At 36.3% G+C, this 21,401-nt stretch overlaps 4 protein-coding genes and 1 long non-coding RNA gene across 10 annotated transcripts; 3 read left to right on the forward strand and 2 right to left on the reverse strand.

The window, feature by feature from the left end:
- The first annotated feature begins 17 nt into the window (after nucleotides 1-17).
- Nucleotides 18-3,679, forward strand: LOC143183692 (cytochrome P450 6a2-like). The gene is made up of 6 exons (XM_076385368.1): nucleotides 18-526; nucleotides 954-1,310; nucleotides 1,785-2,310; nucleotides 2,444-2,665; nucleotides 2,736-2,987; nucleotides 3,074-3,679. Exons 2-6 carry the CDS (start codon nucleotides 975-977, stop codon nucleotides 3,241-3,243), a joined length of 1,506 nt encoding a protein of 501 aa, XP_076241483.1. The 5' UTR covers nucleotides 18-526; nucleotides 954-974; the 3' UTR covers nucleotides 3,244-3,679.
- On the reverse strand, nucleotides 3,671-5,009 carry LOC143183695 (uncharacterized). The gene is made up of 4 exons (XR_013002640.1): nucleotides 4,871-5,009; nucleotides 4,672-4,789; nucleotides 4,031-4,104; nucleotides 3,671-3,794 (listed from the first exon to the last, which is right to left on the reverse strand). It is a non-coding gene; the product is annotated as an uncharacterized LOC143183695 (long non-coding RNA).
- Nucleotides 5,010-5,069: 60 nt separating this feature from the next.
- Nucleotides 5,070-6,933, forward strand: LOC143183694 (PI-PLC X domain-containing protein 2). 2 transcript variants are annotated; one of them, XM_076385371.1, is made up of 2 exons: nucleotides 5,070-5,607; nucleotides 6,011-6,933. In XM_076385371.1, exons 1-2 carry the CDS (start codon nucleotides 5,466-5,468, stop codon nucleotides 6,859-6,861), a joined length of 993 nt encoding a protein of 330 aa, XP_076241486.1. In that variant the 5' UTR covers nucleotides 5,070-5,465; the 3' UTR covers nucleotides 6,862-6,933. The 2 variants fall into 2 exon arrangements, with proteins under 2 accessions (XP_076241486.1, XP_076241487.1); XM_076385372.1 differs by having other exon boundaries at nucleotides 5,468-5,607; nucleotides 6,001-6,933.
- Nucleotides 6,934-7,234: 301 nt separating this feature from the next.
- Nucleotides 7,235-20,901, reverse strand: LOC143183688 (PAT complex subunit CCDC47). 5 transcript variants are annotated; one of them, XM_076385359.1, is made up of 6 exons: nucleotides 20,791-20,855; nucleotides 19,343-19,452; nucleotides 18,315-19,036; nucleotides 18,038-18,141; nucleotides 17,850-17,958; nucleotides 14,993-17,741 (listed from the first exon to the last, which is right to left on the reverse strand). In XM_076385359.1, the coding sequence occupies exons 2-6, from the start codon at nucleotides 19,412-19,414 to the stop codon at nucleotides 14,996-14,998; spliced, it is 3,753 nt and encodes a 1,250-aa protein (XP_076241474.1). In that variant the 5' UTR covers nucleotides 19,415-19,452; nucleotides 20,791-20,855; the 3' UTR covers nucleotides 14,993-14,995. The 5 variants fall into 5 exon arrangements, with proteins under 5 accessions (XP_076241479.1, XP_076241478.1, XP_076241477.1 ...); XM_076385364.1 differs by lacking the exons at nucleotides 14,993-17,741; nucleotides 17,850-17,958; nucleotides 18,038-18,141; nucleotides 19,343-19,452; nucleotides 20,791-20,855 and adding exons at nucleotides 7,235-7,906; nucleotides 7,984-8,155; nucleotides 8,236-9,229 and having other exon boundaries at nucleotides 18,315-18,393; XM_076385363.1 differs by lacking the exons at nucleotides 14,993-17,741; nucleotides 17,850-17,958; nucleotides 18,038-18,141; ... (1 more) ...; nucleotides 19,343-19,452; nucleotides 20,791-20,855 and adding exons at nucleotides 7,235-7,906; nucleotides 7,984-8,155; nucleotides 8,236-9,229; nucleotides 9,854-10,082.
- Klp68d (kinesin-like protein 68D) lies at nucleotides 10,422-14,106 on the forward strand. The gene is made up of 2 exons (XM_076385365.1): nucleotides 10,422-10,790; nucleotides 11,418-14,106. Exon 2 carries the CDS (start codon nucleotides 11,435-11,437, stop codon nucleotides 13,610-13,612), a length of 2,178 nt encoding a protein of 725 aa, XP_076241480.1. The 5' UTR covers nucleotides 10,422-10,790; nucleotides 11,418-11,434; the 3' UTR covers nucleotides 13,613-14,106.
- Nucleotides 20,902-21,401: the final 500 nt, after the last annotated feature.

The following is a 21,401-nucleotide window of genomic DNA, read 5'->3' on the forward strand; positions in this document are numbered from 1 at the left end:
ATTGTTCTAACTCCTAATCATCTAAATAAATACCATAGCCCTAATTCAATCGTAATTCGATTAAATATTTGTATTATTCCCTTATCAAAGCGCACAATAGCGACACCTAGACGCACAAGTACAGTAGTTCATAGCTAACTGATGAACAAGTCTTCTCAACTGAGATCACATGCTCCGACGATAAAGTTCCGGGTTCTCTGCTGTAGAATTATGCATCGTAACTGTGTACACGCGTCCATCAACACGGCTAGCCTAACCTTTGCGTAAATATTTGGTCGCCGCGATAAAACTTCCATTAAAACAATCACTGAGTCACTTAATTTAATCTTTAAAATGTGGTGCTTCTCATCGTGACCAATGTTCTTAGCGAGGTTTTCGGAGTGAACGTACACCTGATACGAAGTGGTTCCTGGATCTTTTGACTTTGTGCCACAGTGTATCGCGTTGATCTGACTTCTGATTATAATACTGAAAATAGTTACTTCCTCGGAATCTTCGATCAGGTGTTCTACTATACATATAACAGGTTAAAGTATTTTTCATTTTATGTACACTAATACGTAGTAATCAACTAACATCTCTTCGCTTGCTTAATCCCTTCGTCATCTCGTATCTTCTTAGCCTTGAGAAGAATGCACCGAACTCGGGAACACTGTGTGTGTGTCTGAGCGCTGATGATTGCCCCTATGTAGTAGCGCTATGATAAAGACGTATCGATATGCTATTATTTCTCACTTTGTACTATTTTATTTTGTGAATGTTACTGGTAGAACAGAAAAAACTCGATGCATAGTTTTTACGAAAATCAAATTTAAAATGTTGGTTCAATTATAGTAAAATCGTAATTTTAAATATAAAATTTAATGTGCGTTATCTTATTTTTAAAATGCATATCCTATCTCAAGTCTATCTTTTATAGTGCATGCAGTTGATAAAATCTCATTGTTTACCAGATTAATGAGCACTAAGGAAAAATGATGGGCTACCTAGAAATTTTATGCGGTATTGCTGCAGTATGTTTGGCGATCTACTACTATTTAACTTCGACCTACGATTTTTGGAAAAGTCGAGGAGTCAATGGACCAAAACCTGTTTTCCTATTTGGTAACATAAAAGATGTTATGCTTCAAAAAATGTCGATGGCGGAATATCTAACAAAAGTTTGGAAAGAATACGAAAGCGAGCCGATGATAGGAATATTTATGAGGAGAACACCATTTCTTATACTTCGTGATACGAATCATATAAAGGACGTCTTAATACGAGATTTCTCGAAATTTATTGACCGAGGATTTTCCATTTGCGAAAAGGTATGGAAAGTATACAAATTCGTAACCCTAAGATTGACAAAATATAAGCAAAACCTCCCGAAGTAGTTTATTAAATAGGTATATAAAGTATTATCAAGTAGACGTAACTCTAGTAACCGTGGCTATGCTGACTACCTAATCACTCGGTTGTTATCAATCAACGTCTTGCTCGAATGTTTCCTTAATTCACCCAAATAAGTGACTTTCTCTTCTTCATTAACAGAAGATTGTAAAATGTTGAATGCTTACATTACGCATTTTGAGAAAAGACTATAAATAAAAATCACGCGTATACAATAAAACTCAATGACAGAGTATTTATAAGACCGTCGCAGCGATAAAATGAAAACAAAAAGTGATAAACCAATTACTCACAGAGTAAAGACCATGCACGATCGAAAACTCATGCTAGATGATTTAATGCTTTAGTATTAATTTCCTTATGATAGAAATAATTTAAAAAAAAAATCACAGATGGAACCATTATCCGTGCACCTGTTCAATCTCGAGGGACAAAGATGGCGACCCCTAAGGACGAGGCTTTCGCCAGTATTCTCATCCGGCAAACTCAAGGAGATGTTTCCCCTGATATTAGAATGTTCGGAGCACTTGGAGAAATACTTGGACAAAGTGGTAGCAAAGGGAGAGTACGTGGAGTGTCGTGAATTAACAGCAAAATACACGACAGACGTGATCGGTAGCTGTGCATTTGGAATTGAAATAAATGCATTGTCCGACGAAGAGAGCGAATTTCGTCGAATGGGGAAAAAAGTGTTCACTCCCAGTTTTAAAGAGTTACTGAGATTTCGACTGAGACAATCTTTTCCGAGATTCTATAATTTGCTCGGTTATATACTACCCCTACAAGAAGTTACTAAGTTCTTCACAAAAGTCGTTGTGGACATGATGAACTATAGGACGGAGAATGATATTGTCAGACCTGACTTTATTAACACGCTAATTGAACTTAAGAAACATCCAGATAAACTGGAAAATATTAGTAAGTGAAAATCGTAGGAATTTTCAGATGGAATAATTTTGAAAAAGTTCGAATTGGAATGAAATTTTGTAGATCATCTTTTTAGTGTTATTTTTCGTTATTAAGTTTACTGATTTTTAATTATATTTTATAGAACTGACGGATACTTTCTTGACCGCACAAGCTTTTGTTTTTTTCATTGCTGGTTTTGAAACGTCCTCATCAGCGATGAGTAACACTCTCTACGAATTAGCTCTAAACTCCGACGTACAAGATAAATTGCGACGAGAGATTAAGGAACATTATAAAAAAAACAACGGGGAATTAAAATATGAACAAATAAAGGAAATGACTTATTTGGATTTAGTTTTTAAAGGTATATATGGAGCTGTTACAATCATATGAAATGATTATAACTGGACTACATCTCTAATATTTTTATGTAGAAACGCTGAGAAAGTACCCGCCTGGACCAATGTTACTAAGACGATCAAAAAGTAATTACACGTTCGAAGGTACGAAGGTTACAATACCAGAAAAAACATTCGTATCGATTCCGATATTCGCGATTCAACGAGACCCTACCATTTATCCAAACCCAGACGCTTTTATCCCCGAAAGATTTAATGAAGATGCTGTAGCAGCTCGAAACCCCATGCATTATTTACCTTTTGGAGATGGACCAAGAAATTGTATTGGTATGTGAACAAGTATATTATACTACTTTTCATTCATAGGAATATTTAGTTCATTTTACATATTTATACTTCTATGTTCTTTTCAGGTGCAAGATTTGCAGATTACCAGTCAAAAGTTGGACTGATAAAAATACTTTGCAATCATAAAGTTGATGTCTGTGAAAAAACTATGATTCCATATGAGTTTCACCCAACTAGTTTCTTACTAGCACCAAAGGGAGGAATATACTTAAAGATAACAAAAGTAGAAGATTAATAGAAAAGGTTTAATACCTGAAATTCTTTCAGTATATTTATATTATGAAATCTAATGTATAGGTAGAAATTGTTACGATAATCAGAATTATTTACTTATAATTATATAGCTACAGTAATGACATAGTAAACAATCCTTATAAACTGTGATAAAATTATATTACTATTTGTATGCAACTGACAACACATTTACGACTGTAATACATATTTGCAAAACAATTTAATTTCAATTGTTGTGCAAATAAGCTGCAGAAGACATTTTTGCTATGTACCTGCTTGAGAAAAGCTAAAAGCTTAGTAACTTATATTTTTACTCTGTGTAAGAACATTGACGCAAATATACTATTATTATTATACATATACCTATATATAAATCATCATTCATCAGAAATATTACCATCATTCATTTATAATCAATAAATAAAACATATATCATACTTAAAGCTAAAAATACATAAATCACTCACCGATACTGCTTTTGACCTTTTGTACCACAACATGAATAGCACTCTCGAGAAACCAAAAAGCATGTAAATTTCCAAATGCAGTAATCTAAAGTGAAAAATATAGAAAATATTACGGATTATTTTTCAATTCAACATTAAAGCAAAATTAAATATGCTGTCACAAAAATACTGTAACAAACATTAGAATCTTTCTATTCATGTTTCTATACTTGATTCAATAACAAACTAACTCATGCAAAAGACAATTTTTATAAGAAGATTATTTAAATTTATGCTTAGAAAGACTATTCAATTAAATTTAGAATTCGGAAATTTACTTACATCCTTCTTTAGGATTAGATAGCTAAACCTATCGTAAGTGATGCATTGATCCCATGTATTGCCATTAATTGCGTCTGCAATAATTAAAGAAAAAGAAATTAGATTAGGATTATCAACACAATCAACAAAGAACACTGAATCTATTATCTCGTACCATCAAAATTTCGATAAAATCTTGCAGCGTTCACGAGGGCTAGAACCGTTATCGCAATCCGTTAAGAAGACAATCTACTACGCTTTTAAAAAGTAGTCCGAAGTTCTACACGATCGCATTACGCACGATCATAAAACTCCCTGTCAAATCTCACTAATAACGAACAATGTTAGACCCACAAATACCATTTATCTTTTATTACTGAAAATACAGTAACAGTATAAAAAAAAAGAATTATCAAAAATAACAGAAAAACGCATTTAAAATGCAGTAAAATTTAAATCTCAAATACCCAACAAAATCTAAAAATCGCCATCTTGATCTAATAAATCGGAGTGAAAAATGAAACCGACCGAAGACCAAAAGCATTTAATTTGATTCTACTCTATTGCAGTACTACATAACTATGAAACTACATACTACGCTTATAACTGAACACTTTTAGTTGAAGGAAATAATAAAAACATGTTTATAAACTACATATTACCATATTGCAGATTCGTCTTCCAGCACGTCCGACACCGATTGAAAATCCGTTTGAAGTGATCAAGTGTCATGGCGTCCGTAGCGCGCCAATTTTTCACGTTCGAAACCCAATCAGATATCTGTAACAGAAAAAAAGGTAATTGGTTAGAATGTATACATTAAAATAAGTTTAAAAAAAACACTACGGATAGTCACATTACCTTTGCATGTGTCTAATCAAATGAGATACAAAGTTCATAGTGGTAAAATGGATCTCTACTTTATGAATAGACGGCATGTCATTTTGTCACGATCAGAGGGCGCCAAAATCAACTTTAAATTTCTAGGTGGATAAGGAAGTTCAACTAGGCTAGAGAAACAACTGCAGCAGGTTGAACCGTGATCAGGTGTAATCTGGTCTCCAATCAGATAACCCAGCTGTGACACGTTGAATGACAGACCCACTTGTGTGCACCTAACCCTCAATAACATGTCTTTTTAATAGCCACTCATTCTCGCAGTTAACCTCTCGCCTAGAAAAGAGGGACGCTGAATAATCGAATGGCCATGAGCTCAAGTTCTACGAATCCGAATTGCATATCCAGTCATTCCGCGTCGAAAGAAGGTGCAAGGTGATTGTTATGACATCACCGTGGGAACGTTAATGTGAGAAAACGATATAAAGGATGGAGATCATGACCTATCCAGTCATTCGATGTAGGTGAAGTACATACACCTACATCATTTCGCTGCACGCGGTTTCGGCTACAAATAGTTCGTTTAAATTGTTTTTATACCGACAAATATTTCGATAACATGGATCACAAAAGCAAGACTGCCAATAACGTTCCATATAAATCTGAACGAAAAGTTACTTCCAATGAGGAACTAGCGTACTGGATGACTCGACTTCCGGAAGCTTTGAAAAATGTACCCATAATACAGTTGGCGATACCCGGTACGTTCAAAATATTTTTATTCTAGTAAAGATTTCAAAAGTATAGCAATTCAAAAATTTAAATTTAAATTTAAAATCAAAAATTTTTTAAATTCAAAAATTTCAAAATTGTATAGCAGGACTTTCAGTATACCAATATATAAATTGCGTATAAATGTAACGACTATGTAACCACGTATCTTAAATAATTTGCTCATAAGGTTGGTTCTCTTTCACTGAAGCTTGAAAAAGAATTTTCATACACCAGACTAATAATAATTTTTGCAACAGTTTCGATCCCTTCCTATCTTCAATTTTATCTAAACTACCCTTATCCAAGTGACTATCTCTCCCTATTGGGTTGAATAATGGAAGTTCTGCTATAATGTATTTAATGTGTACATAAATCAACAGATTGTAACAGGTTCTCATAATACGATGACTTATACCATACATCGTCGTAATGAAGTGGGGCCCGACGAGCCAAGATACATCAGGGCACTCGGTCGTTACTGTTCACTCGTCTCGAAACCCATTATTTTTAATTGGTCTATTACACAACAAAACGATATCAAGGATCAGCTCAATGGCGGCATTCGGTACTTGGACTTACGTGTTGCTACAAAACCAACAGACGGAGATATTTATTTTCTGCATGGTCTCTATGGATCAAAAATATACCAGCCGTTGCAGCAAGTGGCGGAATGGCTCTCTTCTCACAGCAACGAAATTGTTATTTTAGACTTTCAACATTTCTATTCGTTCTCGGAAATGGATCATCGTCATCTCGTGGATACTATTTTCCGAATATTCCCAAGAAAATTGTGTCCAGTAGCTTCCAGTTTCGACCACATAACGTTGCGCTGGCTCAATTTAGAAAAGTATCAAGTGATCGTTATTTATAGAAACATTTACGCGCAAAATTACTCGAATTTGTGGCCAAACGGTTTATGGCGCACACCATGGCCCAACACTGTTCGTGTTAACGAACTTACAGATTTTCTGGATCTCGAATTGCAAACGCGTCCTATGGAAATCGGTTTCATCTCGCAATGTGTTCTGACACCAGATATGCCTTTCGTATTAAAGCATCTGTGTGGAACGCTTCAAAGAGATTTAGTAGGATTGGGGCAGAAAGCAATTATCTCTTGGATAGATCGGAAACGACCGGGTCTGGGTAGATTAAATATCGTTATAGCGGACTTTGTATCGGATAATGGGTTTCTATTTTGCAAACGAGTTATTGAAACCAATAAAAAATTTTTTAATTCATAATGTACTATTTGAAATACTTTGTACCTGAATGTACATATGTATATCAATTAAATATATAATAATTATAACTTCCATAGAGATTATTTTATTATGGATGCTTGATGCAAAACTGATAGATTTAATATCCCTTTTTAAATTTATAATGCTCCATTTCGTTTTATTGAATTCATGTAAATTTGTACATATACATAAGAAAAACTAGGTAGAAAGAATCTAAAATGTCTTAAGGTGAGAATTAATTTTATGACTCTGATATGTTCTTAAAAAATTTGATAATATGAGGGTATTGCATAAAAAGGATGGGTTCAAAGAATGAACTGTACAGTAAATAATATTAATATCTTTAAAAACAACAATTATGTGTATATATATATTGTTTTCTGAACATATTACTGCACTCATGATGAACTCAAAATTTTTATAATAGTATTTGTTGTTGTATCTAGCACAACTTGTTTAAAAAGTTATACCAATCATGTTATAAAATAAATATGTATCGATACAGATAGATAATAAACAAGAAAACAAGCTCGAAGTATATTGTAAAACAAAGAAAAAAAATACAAAAAATGTACAAAACTATTCCCAGAGATGAATTTTAAGTAAATATTACTTACCTATGCTCGTTTTGAAAAATTCAATGAAACGTGATAAATGAGAGTTTGGTGGTATCGAGAGACATGTAAATATGGTTGAGATATAGCTTTACTATATGACTCAAATTGAATGGGCAGTTCTGTCAAGTAGCTCGTGGCTCTTTAAGAGTTTTAACAAATTGTTTAAGATTAACAATTAACCGTTCAGGTCACAATGCTTTCACCTTAAGTTGCTTCATTCTAGGTGCTCTCTTTTTAGCGAGTCGTCGTTGCTCCTTTTCCTCCCATTTCCTTTGTTTATCAGGATCCTCTTCTTGCAAAATGCGTTCTTTTTCAGCCCTGCGACGCTCTTCTCTTCGCTGAGCTGCTGCTTCTGCTCTAGCAGCATGAGTTGTCTTTAAAAATGCTTCCTCCACCTTCAACCGATTTTTATCCGCTTTACCTTTACCCTAAACAGTAATGACAATAATGTAAAATAACGTAACGCCTAAAAATAACGTAATCATAAATGAAAGTAGTCCCGAACCTCTTTCGATAATTTGAAGCGGCGTAATTTATCTAATAAGTAAAATGTTAATTGCAAAAGAAGTTTTAATTTTTCTTGGCCTTCTGCAGTGGCAGTTCGCCCTTTAATACTTATATTTAATCCAACAAGTAAGACTCTTTTCACTTCAGGCATTGTTAATTGAGCTGTATCTCTGTAACAAAATTAAAATTGTAATATTAAAAAAAGAGTTATTAATATAAATATTAATTCAAATTTGTTCATCATGCTTACTCTTGTTGTTTGGGACCACTAAATTGGTCACTAATGTGTATATAATCTATATACTGGGCAAACTTTGAAAATGCTTGTAAAACTCTTGTATCTAAAATAGCTGGTGCTGCTTCAGCAATTTCAGACATCACATAAAACCCTGATGGAAGACCAAATTTTTCTCCTGGCCTTTTTTCTGGGCAATAAACACTAATGTCAGCCATATCTCGCACTAAATGCATTGCTGTTCGTTTCGTAGCTATTGCTAACACAAAATTATCTGTCTCATCTTTTGCTAAATCTATACGTATGTGAGCTTGATCATTCTGAGGTCGCACAAGTTGTGCTAATACTGCAACTAAGTCTTGCCTTTTGATTAACTTTAGTTCAATCAACATGGAGTCACAACCAACTCTTCCTGAACAATATAAACTGTAATGAGACTGACTTTCTTTCACTAGACCATTTTCAGACGCATCTTCATGCATCTTTCCTGTGTCACCAACAAGGGAAAAATTATCAAGTAACAGTTGCTTATGGTCCATTAACCACATTTCTGCTATGCGAGCATTTTTAGAACGTCCTGCTACATAATTCATGAAGTATACCAAAAGTCCAATGACCATCAGTATTTCTAAATAGAAACTATCCCATCGTGCTCGCAAATGCAATGGTATTTTTGTAATTGTTAATGTAGATGGCTCATCACTTTTTGGGCCCACATTTCCGCCAGCTGCATCGACTCCTTCAAATTCTTCCTCATCAAAATGATCAAATTCACTATCACCATCAACAATTAATACATCATCTTCTTCAAAATCTTGATTGCTATTAGATTCTTTAAACTGTTCCATTCCACGATCATTCATCGGTTGGGTTTGCCTCTCTTCCTCGAAATCTTCAAATTCTGCAAATTCATTGTCTTCTGGAAGTTCTTCATGAAAATGTGCAGTGACCCATATATTTGCTGCAACTAGGACAATGTGAAGTATTACTAACCACAGCTTCATTTTGTCTGAAACAAAAAAACATCAATTGATTAGTAATTTACAACAATAATAGTAATAGTAGAATAGATAAAAGTAAATTAAGTAAATAATAGTGTTTGCAAAGTAAAGTTAATGAAAATAAATTAAGAGATATTTGTGCTTATTTTCCTACAGTTAATATTTATGTGATGTAATGTCTAATATACTTCTACATTGATAAAAATAAAAATTATAGGGTAGGTAGAAGAATTAGTTATAAAATTTCTGTTTTCATTGATTTTCTGTGTTACACTAACTTTACTATAAATTATATGGAAAACTGCCAGTCTTCCGACATTGATTTCAGTCGTCTTTTAAGCAATAATATTTCGAATAAACACTATTATAGCACCCTGTCGAGCAGGTGACTTACACGCCACGAAACAAGCCACGAAATGTAACGTCATTTCCTTGATCAAAAATTCATAGAAGTAACATTTTTAGTGTAAAGGTTATCAACCTTGGCAATTTATTTTAAATGAAATTTCAAATTGAACTTATGTAAGGAACACAAAACATAAAAGAGAAACATATGAACAATTGTTCTCTTAATAAAATAATTAAATATAAAGTTTTACGTTTATCAGTAGAGACTTTCGAAGAAAACATACGAAGTAGTTCCACTTTTCGATGCAAAGCACAAATTTAGAAATGCATCAATATGTACTAACAACTAAGTACAGAATATCATAAATTGTTCATTGTAAAATTTGTATACTAAAGTGCAACTGATTAAAAAAAACTATTGCAGCAATTCCTTTCAGAGGCAAGCATCACGCAAGCTCATAAAGATCAGCTGACGACTTTAATTTTACATGAAAACGGCGTTAAATATTATAAATAATGTAATGCAAAATACTGCATATTTTAATTATAATTATATTAACAATTATTGTAGCTATTTCAAATTATGCATTAGAAACAACACAGTTCCAGTAACAGAAATCAAAATTTTTTGACCACCTAATTCATTTCAATTTTTCAAATCAAAATTTTGAAAAGAATTCCTCATGTATGTTCAAAATCTATATAATCAAGGGAAACAAGGCATATAAGTAAACTTTTCTCCTGTCAGTCATCCAATAAAAATTAAAAGCATGATTCGTCGATAAAGTAAATTTCTAACATCCAAGTTTCACAGACGAATTCGAAATACGGTCATCTTGAATGAGCCTACCCAGCGGTTAAGCGAGAGATCGATTCAGTAAGTCCTTGGAAACGAGTGAGAGAACTTCACTGCGCATGCTCAACCGTAATGGCTTATCGCTGTCAAAATACGATGCGGTTGTTCCTGCGTTCTGTCACGATGCGTCGCGTGTTATCTTAATGGTACGATTAATTATCAAGTTGTGACTAACGTAAGATCTGTCGGTGATCACCGCGAGCCAAGACCGACCGAACAAGCAGATAAAAAAGGGCGCGTGTTGTCAGTGTGAATCCTAGAAAGCAAACAATGGATCAATACCTTGCGGAGGAGGGTAACATGCGGATACGACGAAAAATCATTGCTCGTTTATCGTAACACTTCTCGTCCAAAGGCTTGAGAAGGTAAGCATACCTTCTAACAGAAGGCACACATCCACGACGCTCGTAACGTGTCGCCTAGAGTTTGGTTAAGGTGTCCAAGCCGAACTTTTATTTCTCCTTGCATCAAAAGTGACAGAGGTTGCGGCTAAAAAAGGTTTAAAACGAGAGACAAGAGAATATTCGACCTAATTGCTATAAAATACACGCGTGCTCCTGTGCATTTCCTGACCTTAGTTCCTCTGAATAATTGAAACCCAAGGGGATCAATATACACACCTTCGGTTTCTTATTACCACTGGCAACATCATTCCAAACTTATTCAACATAAACACGACATCCTACACGTTAAGTCATTCGTGAACGGTCACGCGATCGCGAACCGGCTGATTCACTGTGCCTCTAGTAACCGTTGCAACATCGACGATTTTAATTAACTCCCAGACAGAATTTCAACCTTCTGTTCCACTATATTTCATTTCTCCATAGGCAGTAAAACCAGGTCCCTCTTTTTCTTCGAAAACCGCCGAATATCTTGTTAGTTTTATTTCACGATTTTCCCCATCTCGCACGGGTCGGATTATTGATTTCGCAACAGTGCGTGGTTATGTCCCTGCGTTGGCTCATCGTTGCGTTTCTCTCGTTGCACAGGTGAATCGACCGGCGACATGGAAAAGGCGGACAATCAACTGAGGACCTGGAAAAAGAAGAACATGAAGTCGAACGCGATTACGGAGGCGGTGACCCAGCGCGTCCAGGTGGTCGTGCGATGTCGACCGATGGACGAGAAGGAACTGACCCGCGGGTACTCGCGTGTGGTTGATGCCTTCCCGTCGAGGGGAGTGGTCGAGGTCCGTCACCCGCGGGAGGATCCGTCGAGCGACAATGTGAAAGTCTTCACGTTCGATGCGGTCTACGACTGGAATTCCAGCCAGCAGGACCTGTACGAGGAGACAGTCAGACCTTTGGTGTCCTCCGTCCTCGACGGTTTCAATGGCACCATTTTCGCGTACGGCCAAACCGGCACTGGGAAAACGTACACCATGGAGGGCATGAAGAACGATCACGAGCGACGAGGCGTGATACCAAGGTCGTTCGAGCATATATTTAATCATATAGGTCGATCAGAGAACATGCAGTACTTGGTTCGAGCCAGCTACTTGGAGATCTACCAGGAGGAAATTCGTGATCTCCTGCAGCCTGACCAGAGTCTAAGATTCGAGTTGAAAGAGAAACCTGATACGGGTGTGTTCGTGAAGGACCTGTCCACGTCGGTTTGCAAGAGCGCCGCGGAGATACAGCAGCTGATGAACACGGGGAACCAGAACAGGACGATTGGTGCGACGAATATGAACGAGCACAGCTCCAGGTCGCACGCGATATTTCTGATCACTATAGAAATGGGATCTATGGGGGATACGGGTGGGATTAGAGTAGGTCGTTTGAATCTAGTCGATCTTGCGGGGAGCGAAAGGCAGAGCAAAACTGGGGCTTCCGGTGAGAGGCTGAAGGAAGCGAGTAAGATAAACTTGAGCCTGTCGGCTCTAGGCAATGTCATCTCGGCTTTGGTGGATGGGAAGACTACTCATGTGCCCTATAGAGATTCGAAGCTAACAAGGTTATTGCAGGACTCTTTGGGTGGTAACTCGAAAACTATTATGGTGGCGAATATAGGGCCGGCGAGTTATAATTACGAGGAGACGTTGACCACGTTGCGGTACGCTAATCGTGCTAAGAATATTAAGAATAAGCCTAGAATCAACGAGGACCCGAAGGACGCTCTATTGAGGCAGTATCAAGAAGAAATTGGGCGATTGAAGGAGAAGCTGGCTCAGAAAGGTACAGTGCAAAAGAAGAAGAAGAGGTCGAAGAGGAAGAAAGAAGATGAGGCTATAGAATCAGAATCTGAGGCGGAAGACAGCCGAGGAGAGGATAATAAGATAGAGACGGATAAAAAGCTGATCGCTGAACAGCTGAAGGCGGAGAAACAAGAGACGGAGAATCTTATACTGAGAATAAAGGACCTGGAGAGCAAAATGCTTTGTGGAGGCAAGAACATCATTGACCATACGAACGAGCAGCAGAGAGCGTTGGAACAAAAGGCGGCGGAAATTGCTGAGCGGAAGAAACGGGAGGTTGAGATGCAGCAGAAGCTTGAGGATGAAGAGCTGACTATGCTAGGCGTCAAAGAAACGTATACAAATTTGCAGCAAGAGGTGGATGTGAAGTCTAGAAAACTTAGAAAATGTTTTACTAAATTACAAGCACTCAAGCAAGAACTAGAGGATGTTACTAATGATTTCAATAGAGATAGACGGGATCTGGAGCAGACTCAGCATGAGTTGATGAAAGAATTAAAGTTGAAGTATCTTATAATAGAGAACTTTATTCCTGAAGAAGAGAAGAATAAAATCCTAACAAGAATTCATCTCGATGAAGAGGAAGACTGTTGGAGAGTGAAGGACCCAGAACCATCCAGTATAGATCTGATAAAAAGACCCACGTCTATTCCTGGTGCACGCAGACCTGTCTCTGAATATGCGCGAATCGCATTAGCTATGGGAAGGGGTTGCCGTTACGCGGGTGATAATATATTAAACTTAGACCTAGACATGCCTGCGAGGACAACGTTGGACTACCAGGGACCTGCTATCGCGCCTACAATTCAAGCGGTTCTTGAAGAAGCGTTGCGTGACGAGGGAGACATCGATGTGGATGCTTCTAGCGCGAAACTCAGATCAAAGCCGCGATTACAGTCCGCGAAAATACGACCTAAGAGCGTTGGAAAGATCCAACAGATACCGCCGCCCGTTTACCCGAAGACCAGGGGTCTCGTGCCGAAATAGAAGATTTTAATACGTTCCACTGCGTCTGTAAAGAAACGTGTAAATATTGTACGAACTGTGCCGCGGGCTTTATTCAATTAATTTATATAGAAGTTCGTTATGATATAGCACATGGTACTGGTGTGCATCGAAATAACTGAAATCTTTATAACTCTCTAGTCAATGTGCACTGTACAGTCACGTGGTATTAATATATTGATTATTTCATTAACGCATTAATAAAAGACCACAGATTTAAGCATCCTATTAATTCGTATTCCTACTTGCTCGTGAAGACTGGCATTTTGTGTACGTAGCTTCTAGTATTTACTAAAATGAAAGTCATGAGACGTATAATTAAAACGATTCGTTTATGTATGTTTCTTTATACAGTTGAACTTACTATTAATTTTGTTACTATTATTACTATTAAATGTTTACAAAACATGTTCCTTGGTATGTTTATAGTTACGCGAGAACATGAAAAACTTTAACGCGTAAAAGTATTTACAAATGAAGATTACCATTTACTTATAGTATACTTTTACAATGTCCTTTTTTTTATTGAAAAATTACACATACTTGTTCTTACTACTAAATATATATCTATCTAACTATATATATATATATATATATTTCTTTAAACATTAGAAGTGCTTGTAAAAATAACATTGTTACTTTCGACTCCTTTGACATTCTATCACATGCATCTGAAACTGGCTAAATTATAAACATGATAAACGTATCCTCAATGAATAAAATTTAATTAAAATTACTATTATAGAATTGTAATTAAAAGTAAAGACGTTTCTTTGTTTCAATTTTCTTTTTTTTACTTACTTTCATCCCGCTGACATCATTCAACATCACTCTTGTACTATAAAACCATGTTCACTCCACCCTATATGACACATTCAAGAAAATCGAGATATTTTTCATAAATTCAAATCTCACCATTCATCAGGCGAGACAAACGCGACATATAAATGTATAAAAAATGAGATAGAAATCATTTTTTCATGCATGAAGAGGAACGATAAATATAAATATGAAATCCTTCAAAAAGTCTCGTGGCAATCAAGTAATCATAATCCAAATTTCGTATAGGAATGAATAGAATGCCTTCTGCAGCAATGAAGCAATGAAAAAACTTATTACTATATATAACGAATCTTCCAATGCATATATACATACAACTGATCCAATTAATTCAGAAACGATTTAAGACCATTCTAATCATTCCTATATTATTAGGATTTCCAAACTAGCAACACTGTAACTTTCCATAGACACTGTAACTCAGTATCTGAGAAGAAAAACTAATCTCGTAATAGTCAAACATGTTTTACAGTTATGTAAAAGTTCAATACATTCTTACGAATGATTCTTGCATAGAATGCCACTTCAATAGAAACGCTGTTGCTGCACATAATTTCCGTATTGCTGTTGAGGTTGTGGCTGGGAATAGTTTGATGAATGAGCCCCAGGTGGTCCACCATATGGTGCTCCACCATAATTCTGTTGACTGGGATATTGATTCGACGGCATGGACGATCCACTGTATTGACCCTGATTACCTAAACCACCGTAACCTTGATAATTATAACCATTGTCCATGTAACCTTGATTAGCACCATACACTTGCTGTTGAGGATAATTTGGATACTGCTGATTGGGCATGTTAGGATAACTTAGGGGAGGTCCTTGTGGACGGGGGCAGGGTTGCTGAGGATTTTGAACATAATCCTGATTATAAAAATTGGACACGGGAGCTGTTGATGTATTAGACATTTGATCTAATGGCTTTGACATGTTTTGTTCGACATTTTCACTTCCAAGCGATAAGTGTGACTTTGGCACGTATTTATTTGGAAGATCTCCCATTATATTCGCTATTAACCGTTTGGTCTCATTCAAAATTGCATTTGGATCGTTAGATTTTGTTGTCGTTTCTTTCGACCTGACAGGGGAACGTGATCTCGAACGCGAATGAGATCGACTCCACGATCTCGGTGAATTCGACACTGATTTTGAAAACGCACGCGACTTTTTCTTTGCCTTCTCATTTTCACTGACATTTTTATCCGCCGCCTTGTATATATCTTCAAACGTATAATCGTCATCGTCATCTGATAAGTCTAACTTTGTCTTCTGTTTGTCGTCATTCTCCTTTTTCGTTTGCTCCTCTTCCTCATCGTCGTTCGCGAACATATCTACTTTAGGCTTCCATTTATCTTCCTCTTCCAAAGAATTCTGATTTCCCTTACGTCCGGAAAATGGTGATATACTTCTACCTGATTTAACACATATTTCTACTTTTTCTGGAGTTGGCGATTTTACTTTTGGCATCGACGCTATAATCGACGACGTACCCAAGTTAACAAACGCCCTTAACTTTTCTACTCGAACCGGATCGGTTACCTCTAATTTTTTTAAGAAATTAATCAGACCATGTTGTTCCTGCGAGCTCAAGTCTTTGAAATTTTGTAAAAGTGATTTGAGATCTGTATCCGATAGACTTTCCATCTTATTAGTGGGACGTTCAGCAGTATCTGGTGCTGGCGTTGCTGACGTGGAAGCTGCAGCTTGAGGAAAGGAAGTGTTACCTCTAGCCAATCCTTTAACAAAATCAGCAGTAGTTACTGGCTTATCAGAATTTTTAGATGCCTCGGCCATTCCAACAACAGCATTAATGAGGGTTTCTAATTCCTCCTGCGATACGTTTGATCTACCTTGTGCTACCAAAGCTGCTGCAATTTGTTGGGCTATAGCTACCTTGTCTACAGTACCAACACCAGGAACACTGACAGGTTCAGACTTAATCGCAGGTGTAATTTCTACTGGTCTCGGGTAAACCGTTCTCGGAACATAATTCGTTTGTCTGGCAATAGCCTCTAACTCTCTTTTCTTCTTTTTTTCCTCTTCCATTTTTTTCTTACTCTCTGCCGCTTTGTGCAACAATTGAGCAATGTTTTGTATCGCAGTTTTCGTTGGCGTTATGGCCATCTTTTCTATCATACCAGCGAACAATTGACCCTTAAGTTTTTCCTTAACCGTTTCGAAAAGCACGCTAACTTCTTCGTCATACAGTAGCTCCTCTGCAGAGTTAGGTTTCGCTTTCTCTGCTGCGAGCGCTTTTGAAAGAAGAGACACTATCTTAGGACCAAGAGAGCCCAGTTGTCCTTCTAACGCTGTGAGCAATCTCAGTAAACCAACTACTTCTAAATCTTCAGTTAGAACTTCATCCGGGATAGGGCTTGGAGATTTGTCTTTGACTGGGTAGGGTGTTGCGTAATGTATTGGTCTTGTACGCGGCGGAATACCTCGAGGATAGTAGCTGCTGCTACTAGTTCTGTATGCACTTCCTCTTCCGCGCATATACGAAGGATACGCGTATTCACGATCCCTCACGTCATGATGATCATAATAATCTGTTTTAATAGTTTTTGTACCAACGTATTCCACTTCGTCATCACTCTCAACGCGATGACGACTCCTTTTAGGAGACGATCGTTCACGGCTTCTCGGTGGAACCCATTTCTCGGGAGGCTTATCTTCCGGCAATTCTAACCGTTTTCTGATTTCCTCTTTCCGTTGCTGCAGCTGCTCGTTATGAATCTCGCGCATGCGTTTGTTCCAGAATTCAATCCACTCTGGTTTAAAATCGTGTTTGCTAGGATCTTTACCTTCAGCCTGTAACTCTTTGTATCGTCTGTTCCAGAATTTTTTCCATTCGTCAGGATAAGACGGATGCTTTTCCGGATTCTTTTCGTGAAATTTCAGTGCCCGATCAAGCGTTTCCTCGGCGCGTCTAATTTGCTCACGGTATTTGTCCCACTTATCCCGCTCCCGAAGTGGTTCTGGAGAACGCGACCGTGTACGACTGCGGGAACGCGACCGATCTCGCGAATACCGCGATTTAGTACGATACTTTCCACCTTTGTCCGCTGAACTGTTTTTACGATTACGAAGTGGTGACCGTGATCTTGAACGCGATGGCGATGGGCTACTGGATATACTTGAAAGCGACGAAAGAGATTTAGTTTCGTCGGAGGGACGTTTGGGTGACTTTTTAACCATTTCTTCGTCTTTATCTAATGGCTTACGGAGACTTAGTTTATCCCTCGTAAGAATGCGAATCTTGAATCCCCTAAAAAGAAAGAAATATTTATGTTATATTTAAATCTTCGTAATTCATGAACAAAAGGTCATTCCTTTTTGAGTTTGAGGGAAAAAAAATAAATTATTCGTAACTTACGATTTCGTCGTTTCTGGTTTAGACTCTGTTTTCTTTGGCGATGATTTTTCAATTTTCTTGTCTTCACTTTTGTGTTTATCATCTAGCTTCTCGTCGGTTGATTGAGAATCTTAATATAAGACCCCCATTAAACAATTAAATATTTTATGCGAACTTCCTTTTAAAAATACAGATCATTGTATACTCACCTTTCTTTGAACCACTATTACCAGTCATTTCAGCCATTTTCTCTTCAAAGTTCGTTACCCATCGCACATCGTAAACATCCATAAATGTTAATTCTGGCGTTTCCCTGCACGTAGGAAACAGCCATTGATTTTGAGGAAATGCAAATTAAAATCATAGTCGCGCACCTCGTTATATCACGTTCATTAACTTTTGTAAAATACACGAATTGAAACGCCCAATTCGTATGAAATTTACAAGTGTAAAATTGAAAATATGAAGCTATCAGTCATGACTTACCTAAAATGATAGTCCTGGTAGACCCTCTTGATGTATTGCATTTTGTTTTTTTCAAATTGGTGCTTGTCTACTAACTGCGGCTGTAGTCTTCCAAAACGTTCTTCGATCTTCTTAGCCACTAACACCGATATTTCGTTAGCTCCACGCTTATAATTGGGAGTACGCGGTAATTCAGTAATAGCTCGCGATATTGTTGGAAAATGTCTATTTAGGTACGTTATTCTATGATTATAACTGGTAATATGAGCCATAACGGTACGAGGATCGCCCCGTTTATCACACAAAACGCATGTGTAACTGGGTTCACAAGAGTCATTATCGATCAATTCAAGTAGGTATTCTAGACCAACAAGCGGGGAACTTCTGTGTCGATCCAGACTCATCTGAATCGTTGTTGTTCTGGTTATTTGGTCCTCCATACCAGGTGGTACTGGTTCTCCAGGTGCTAGTCCATCACTGATGGCAGTCGATTGTGCAGGTGGAGCTGCTTTTACAATATCTGATCGTTTGGACCATAATAAAACTGGATATGGCCATTCATCTAATTTCATTTTGTGACGGTTACACATATTATGATTTAGTAATTTGTGAGCTCCAAACAAAGCTATGTTACAAATATGACACCATATATCACCATCTTCAGTTTCAGAATACACTGGTCTGAGCGTGCCATCTTCTGCAGTGACACTACTCCTCATTAAACGCTTTCGATCATACTCTTCCTGTGAAATAGAAACACCTTGTAGAATAGACACGTAACTGTCATTCCAAAAGTGTATCTGATAGATAAGTATGTTTACAGAAGATAATAGGAGAAAATAGATGTGCTTGATTAGGAGTAACTAAAATTGTGATTGATTACATTACAATGCTGTATGTAATATATGAAAAAAAAAATAATAAATTTTTATAAGATAAAAATAACGTATATTTGTATTTTGTAAACATGTATTGAAATGTGTTAAAAATTTTAATATTACTGAACAATGACTAGAACATATTTACACAGAATTTTTAATATGCCTTACCTTCTCCTTGCCTGTTTCTGATAAATGAGAAGGAGTACGACCCTCTATGTCAAGATCATCGAAATTCTGCATGGCTGATCCACGTCTGTGAAAAATTTTCACCTTGATTTCTGAAAATATAAAACTATTATAAGACTTAAAAAATGTAAACATGCAGCATCAGGGTCAGCACAATAGAATACAAATGAAAGATTTTTATTTAAAGAAAAAATTAATTATATAGTGTATTATATAAATGATGAATTTCTGATAAATTGTTGAGATAAATATACTGAATTTATGAAGGAAACTAAGCATTGTGACTCTAAAAATATTCTGTAATATTAGAAGTAAACTAAAAAGATGTATTAATTAGTGTAAGCCAACCCTGTAGCAGCAATCATTAATATGCTTATCATACTTTCTAATAATAATCTTGATTACAATTAAACTACAAATTTTAATGAGCTATACTTACCAGTTCAAAGTTGCAAATATGCCATTATATTTAAACAGCTTACATATACACATATAACATTATCTAAATACTAATTTTTCAAAAATATAACTTAACTTTATATTGAATTAAGAATAGCCCTGTACTTATAATGTGTGTTGTAAAATATTGCTGAAAAGATGGTTTCAGCAATACATAGTACAATGAGTAAATTTTTGAGCTAGCTCCAAGGAAACTTGAATAACATGCTAGATAAAGTAAATCAATTCTTACGCACTTACTTACATACTCAGGAAACTTGACAGATATTTAATAATAAGTTTAACTTTTGTTATTTAATATAAAAACTAATCTACATACTTATCATAGTTCTCATTATCTATATTTATGCTGGAGTATAACAATCAATCTCCAGCTACTTACCAATGAAAATAGAATCTCATTATTCCAATAACATTTCCGGATTCACAGATACCACAAAACATTAAACAGTGTGCACCATATATAGACACTAATGTTGCGCAAAGTTAACAACTAGAATAACTTTGCGGCTCATATTTAAATAAGAAAAAATACATGGCCATTTACGTTGAAACAAAATCATGTTACGATTAGACTAGACACAGCTAATGTGGGTAACGCTGCGTGTTTGGTCGCAGCAGGAAAATAAGTTAAGGCATGTATACACTATGTGTCTTTTTATTAAGCGGTGCTTAAGTCAAACAAATTATACTGCCAATAATATAAGAACAAAATCTCGGTGGGAATCATGGAAGAATCTGTGATGCCATTCACAAAAATGATCCATAAAAAATTGGATAGTGTAAATGGCACACCGATTTCATTTGTATCTTTAGCCTTTACCAACCAAGGGACCATAGCCAAATGGCGATCTCTTGGTTTTTAATTAATCTTCCCCTTCCTATAAATATTTGTTATCCCTTTCGACCGCTTCTGGTCAAAATCGTAATCTCCGAGACTAACGAGATAAAAGCGAGTAGGGTTGACTTACCGAATTACCAGTATGCGGCGGTCACATTCAGCTAACTCTTCTTTGCGTAGAATTTTCGATTTTTTAACGTTGTTTTCGATAAAACCATTCGGTGGCCATATCGAAAGAGAAATATTCAACCTAACTCCGATCTGCGCATGACTGGCCTGCATATAGAGGTCGTGCATGGTAACTAATTGCCGGTAGAGAACGTTATTACCAACGTAGTCTTCCTATCTTCACAACGCTCGTCAATAGAGACAATGCACTCATAACTGCGTACTAATTTTAATTTGCATTTGAATGAGCGATTAGAGATTCATTCTACGGAGATCTTTATCTTTACGGCGTTATTTTCAGGTACTTGTAATCAAATTTCAGAATTTTTTAATTTTTTTTTTATAATTTTCATTATACAAATAAGGTGATGTAGAATTTCATCTGTGCCCGCAGTAATTTTAAAATAACCGCTAAAAAATTTAAAGATTTTTCGTGAATTTTTCTAGCCAGTCTTTTATTTTTAACTATTTAACTACTATTTCATGCAGTATAACCTAATGATTTTATCATGTCTTGAAAGAACATATTTAAATTTACACTATTTCAAGGATAGTGGTGGCGAATGATAGATA

The sequence above is a fragment of the Calliopsis andreniformis genome, chromosome 9 (genome assembly GCF_051401765.1).
Source record: "Calliopsis andreniformis isolate RMS-2024a chromosome 9, iyCalAndr_principal, whole genome shotgun sequence".
Lineage (NCBI taxonomy): Eukaryota > Metazoa > Arthropoda > Insecta > Hymenoptera > Andrenidae > Calliopsis > Calliopsis andreniformis.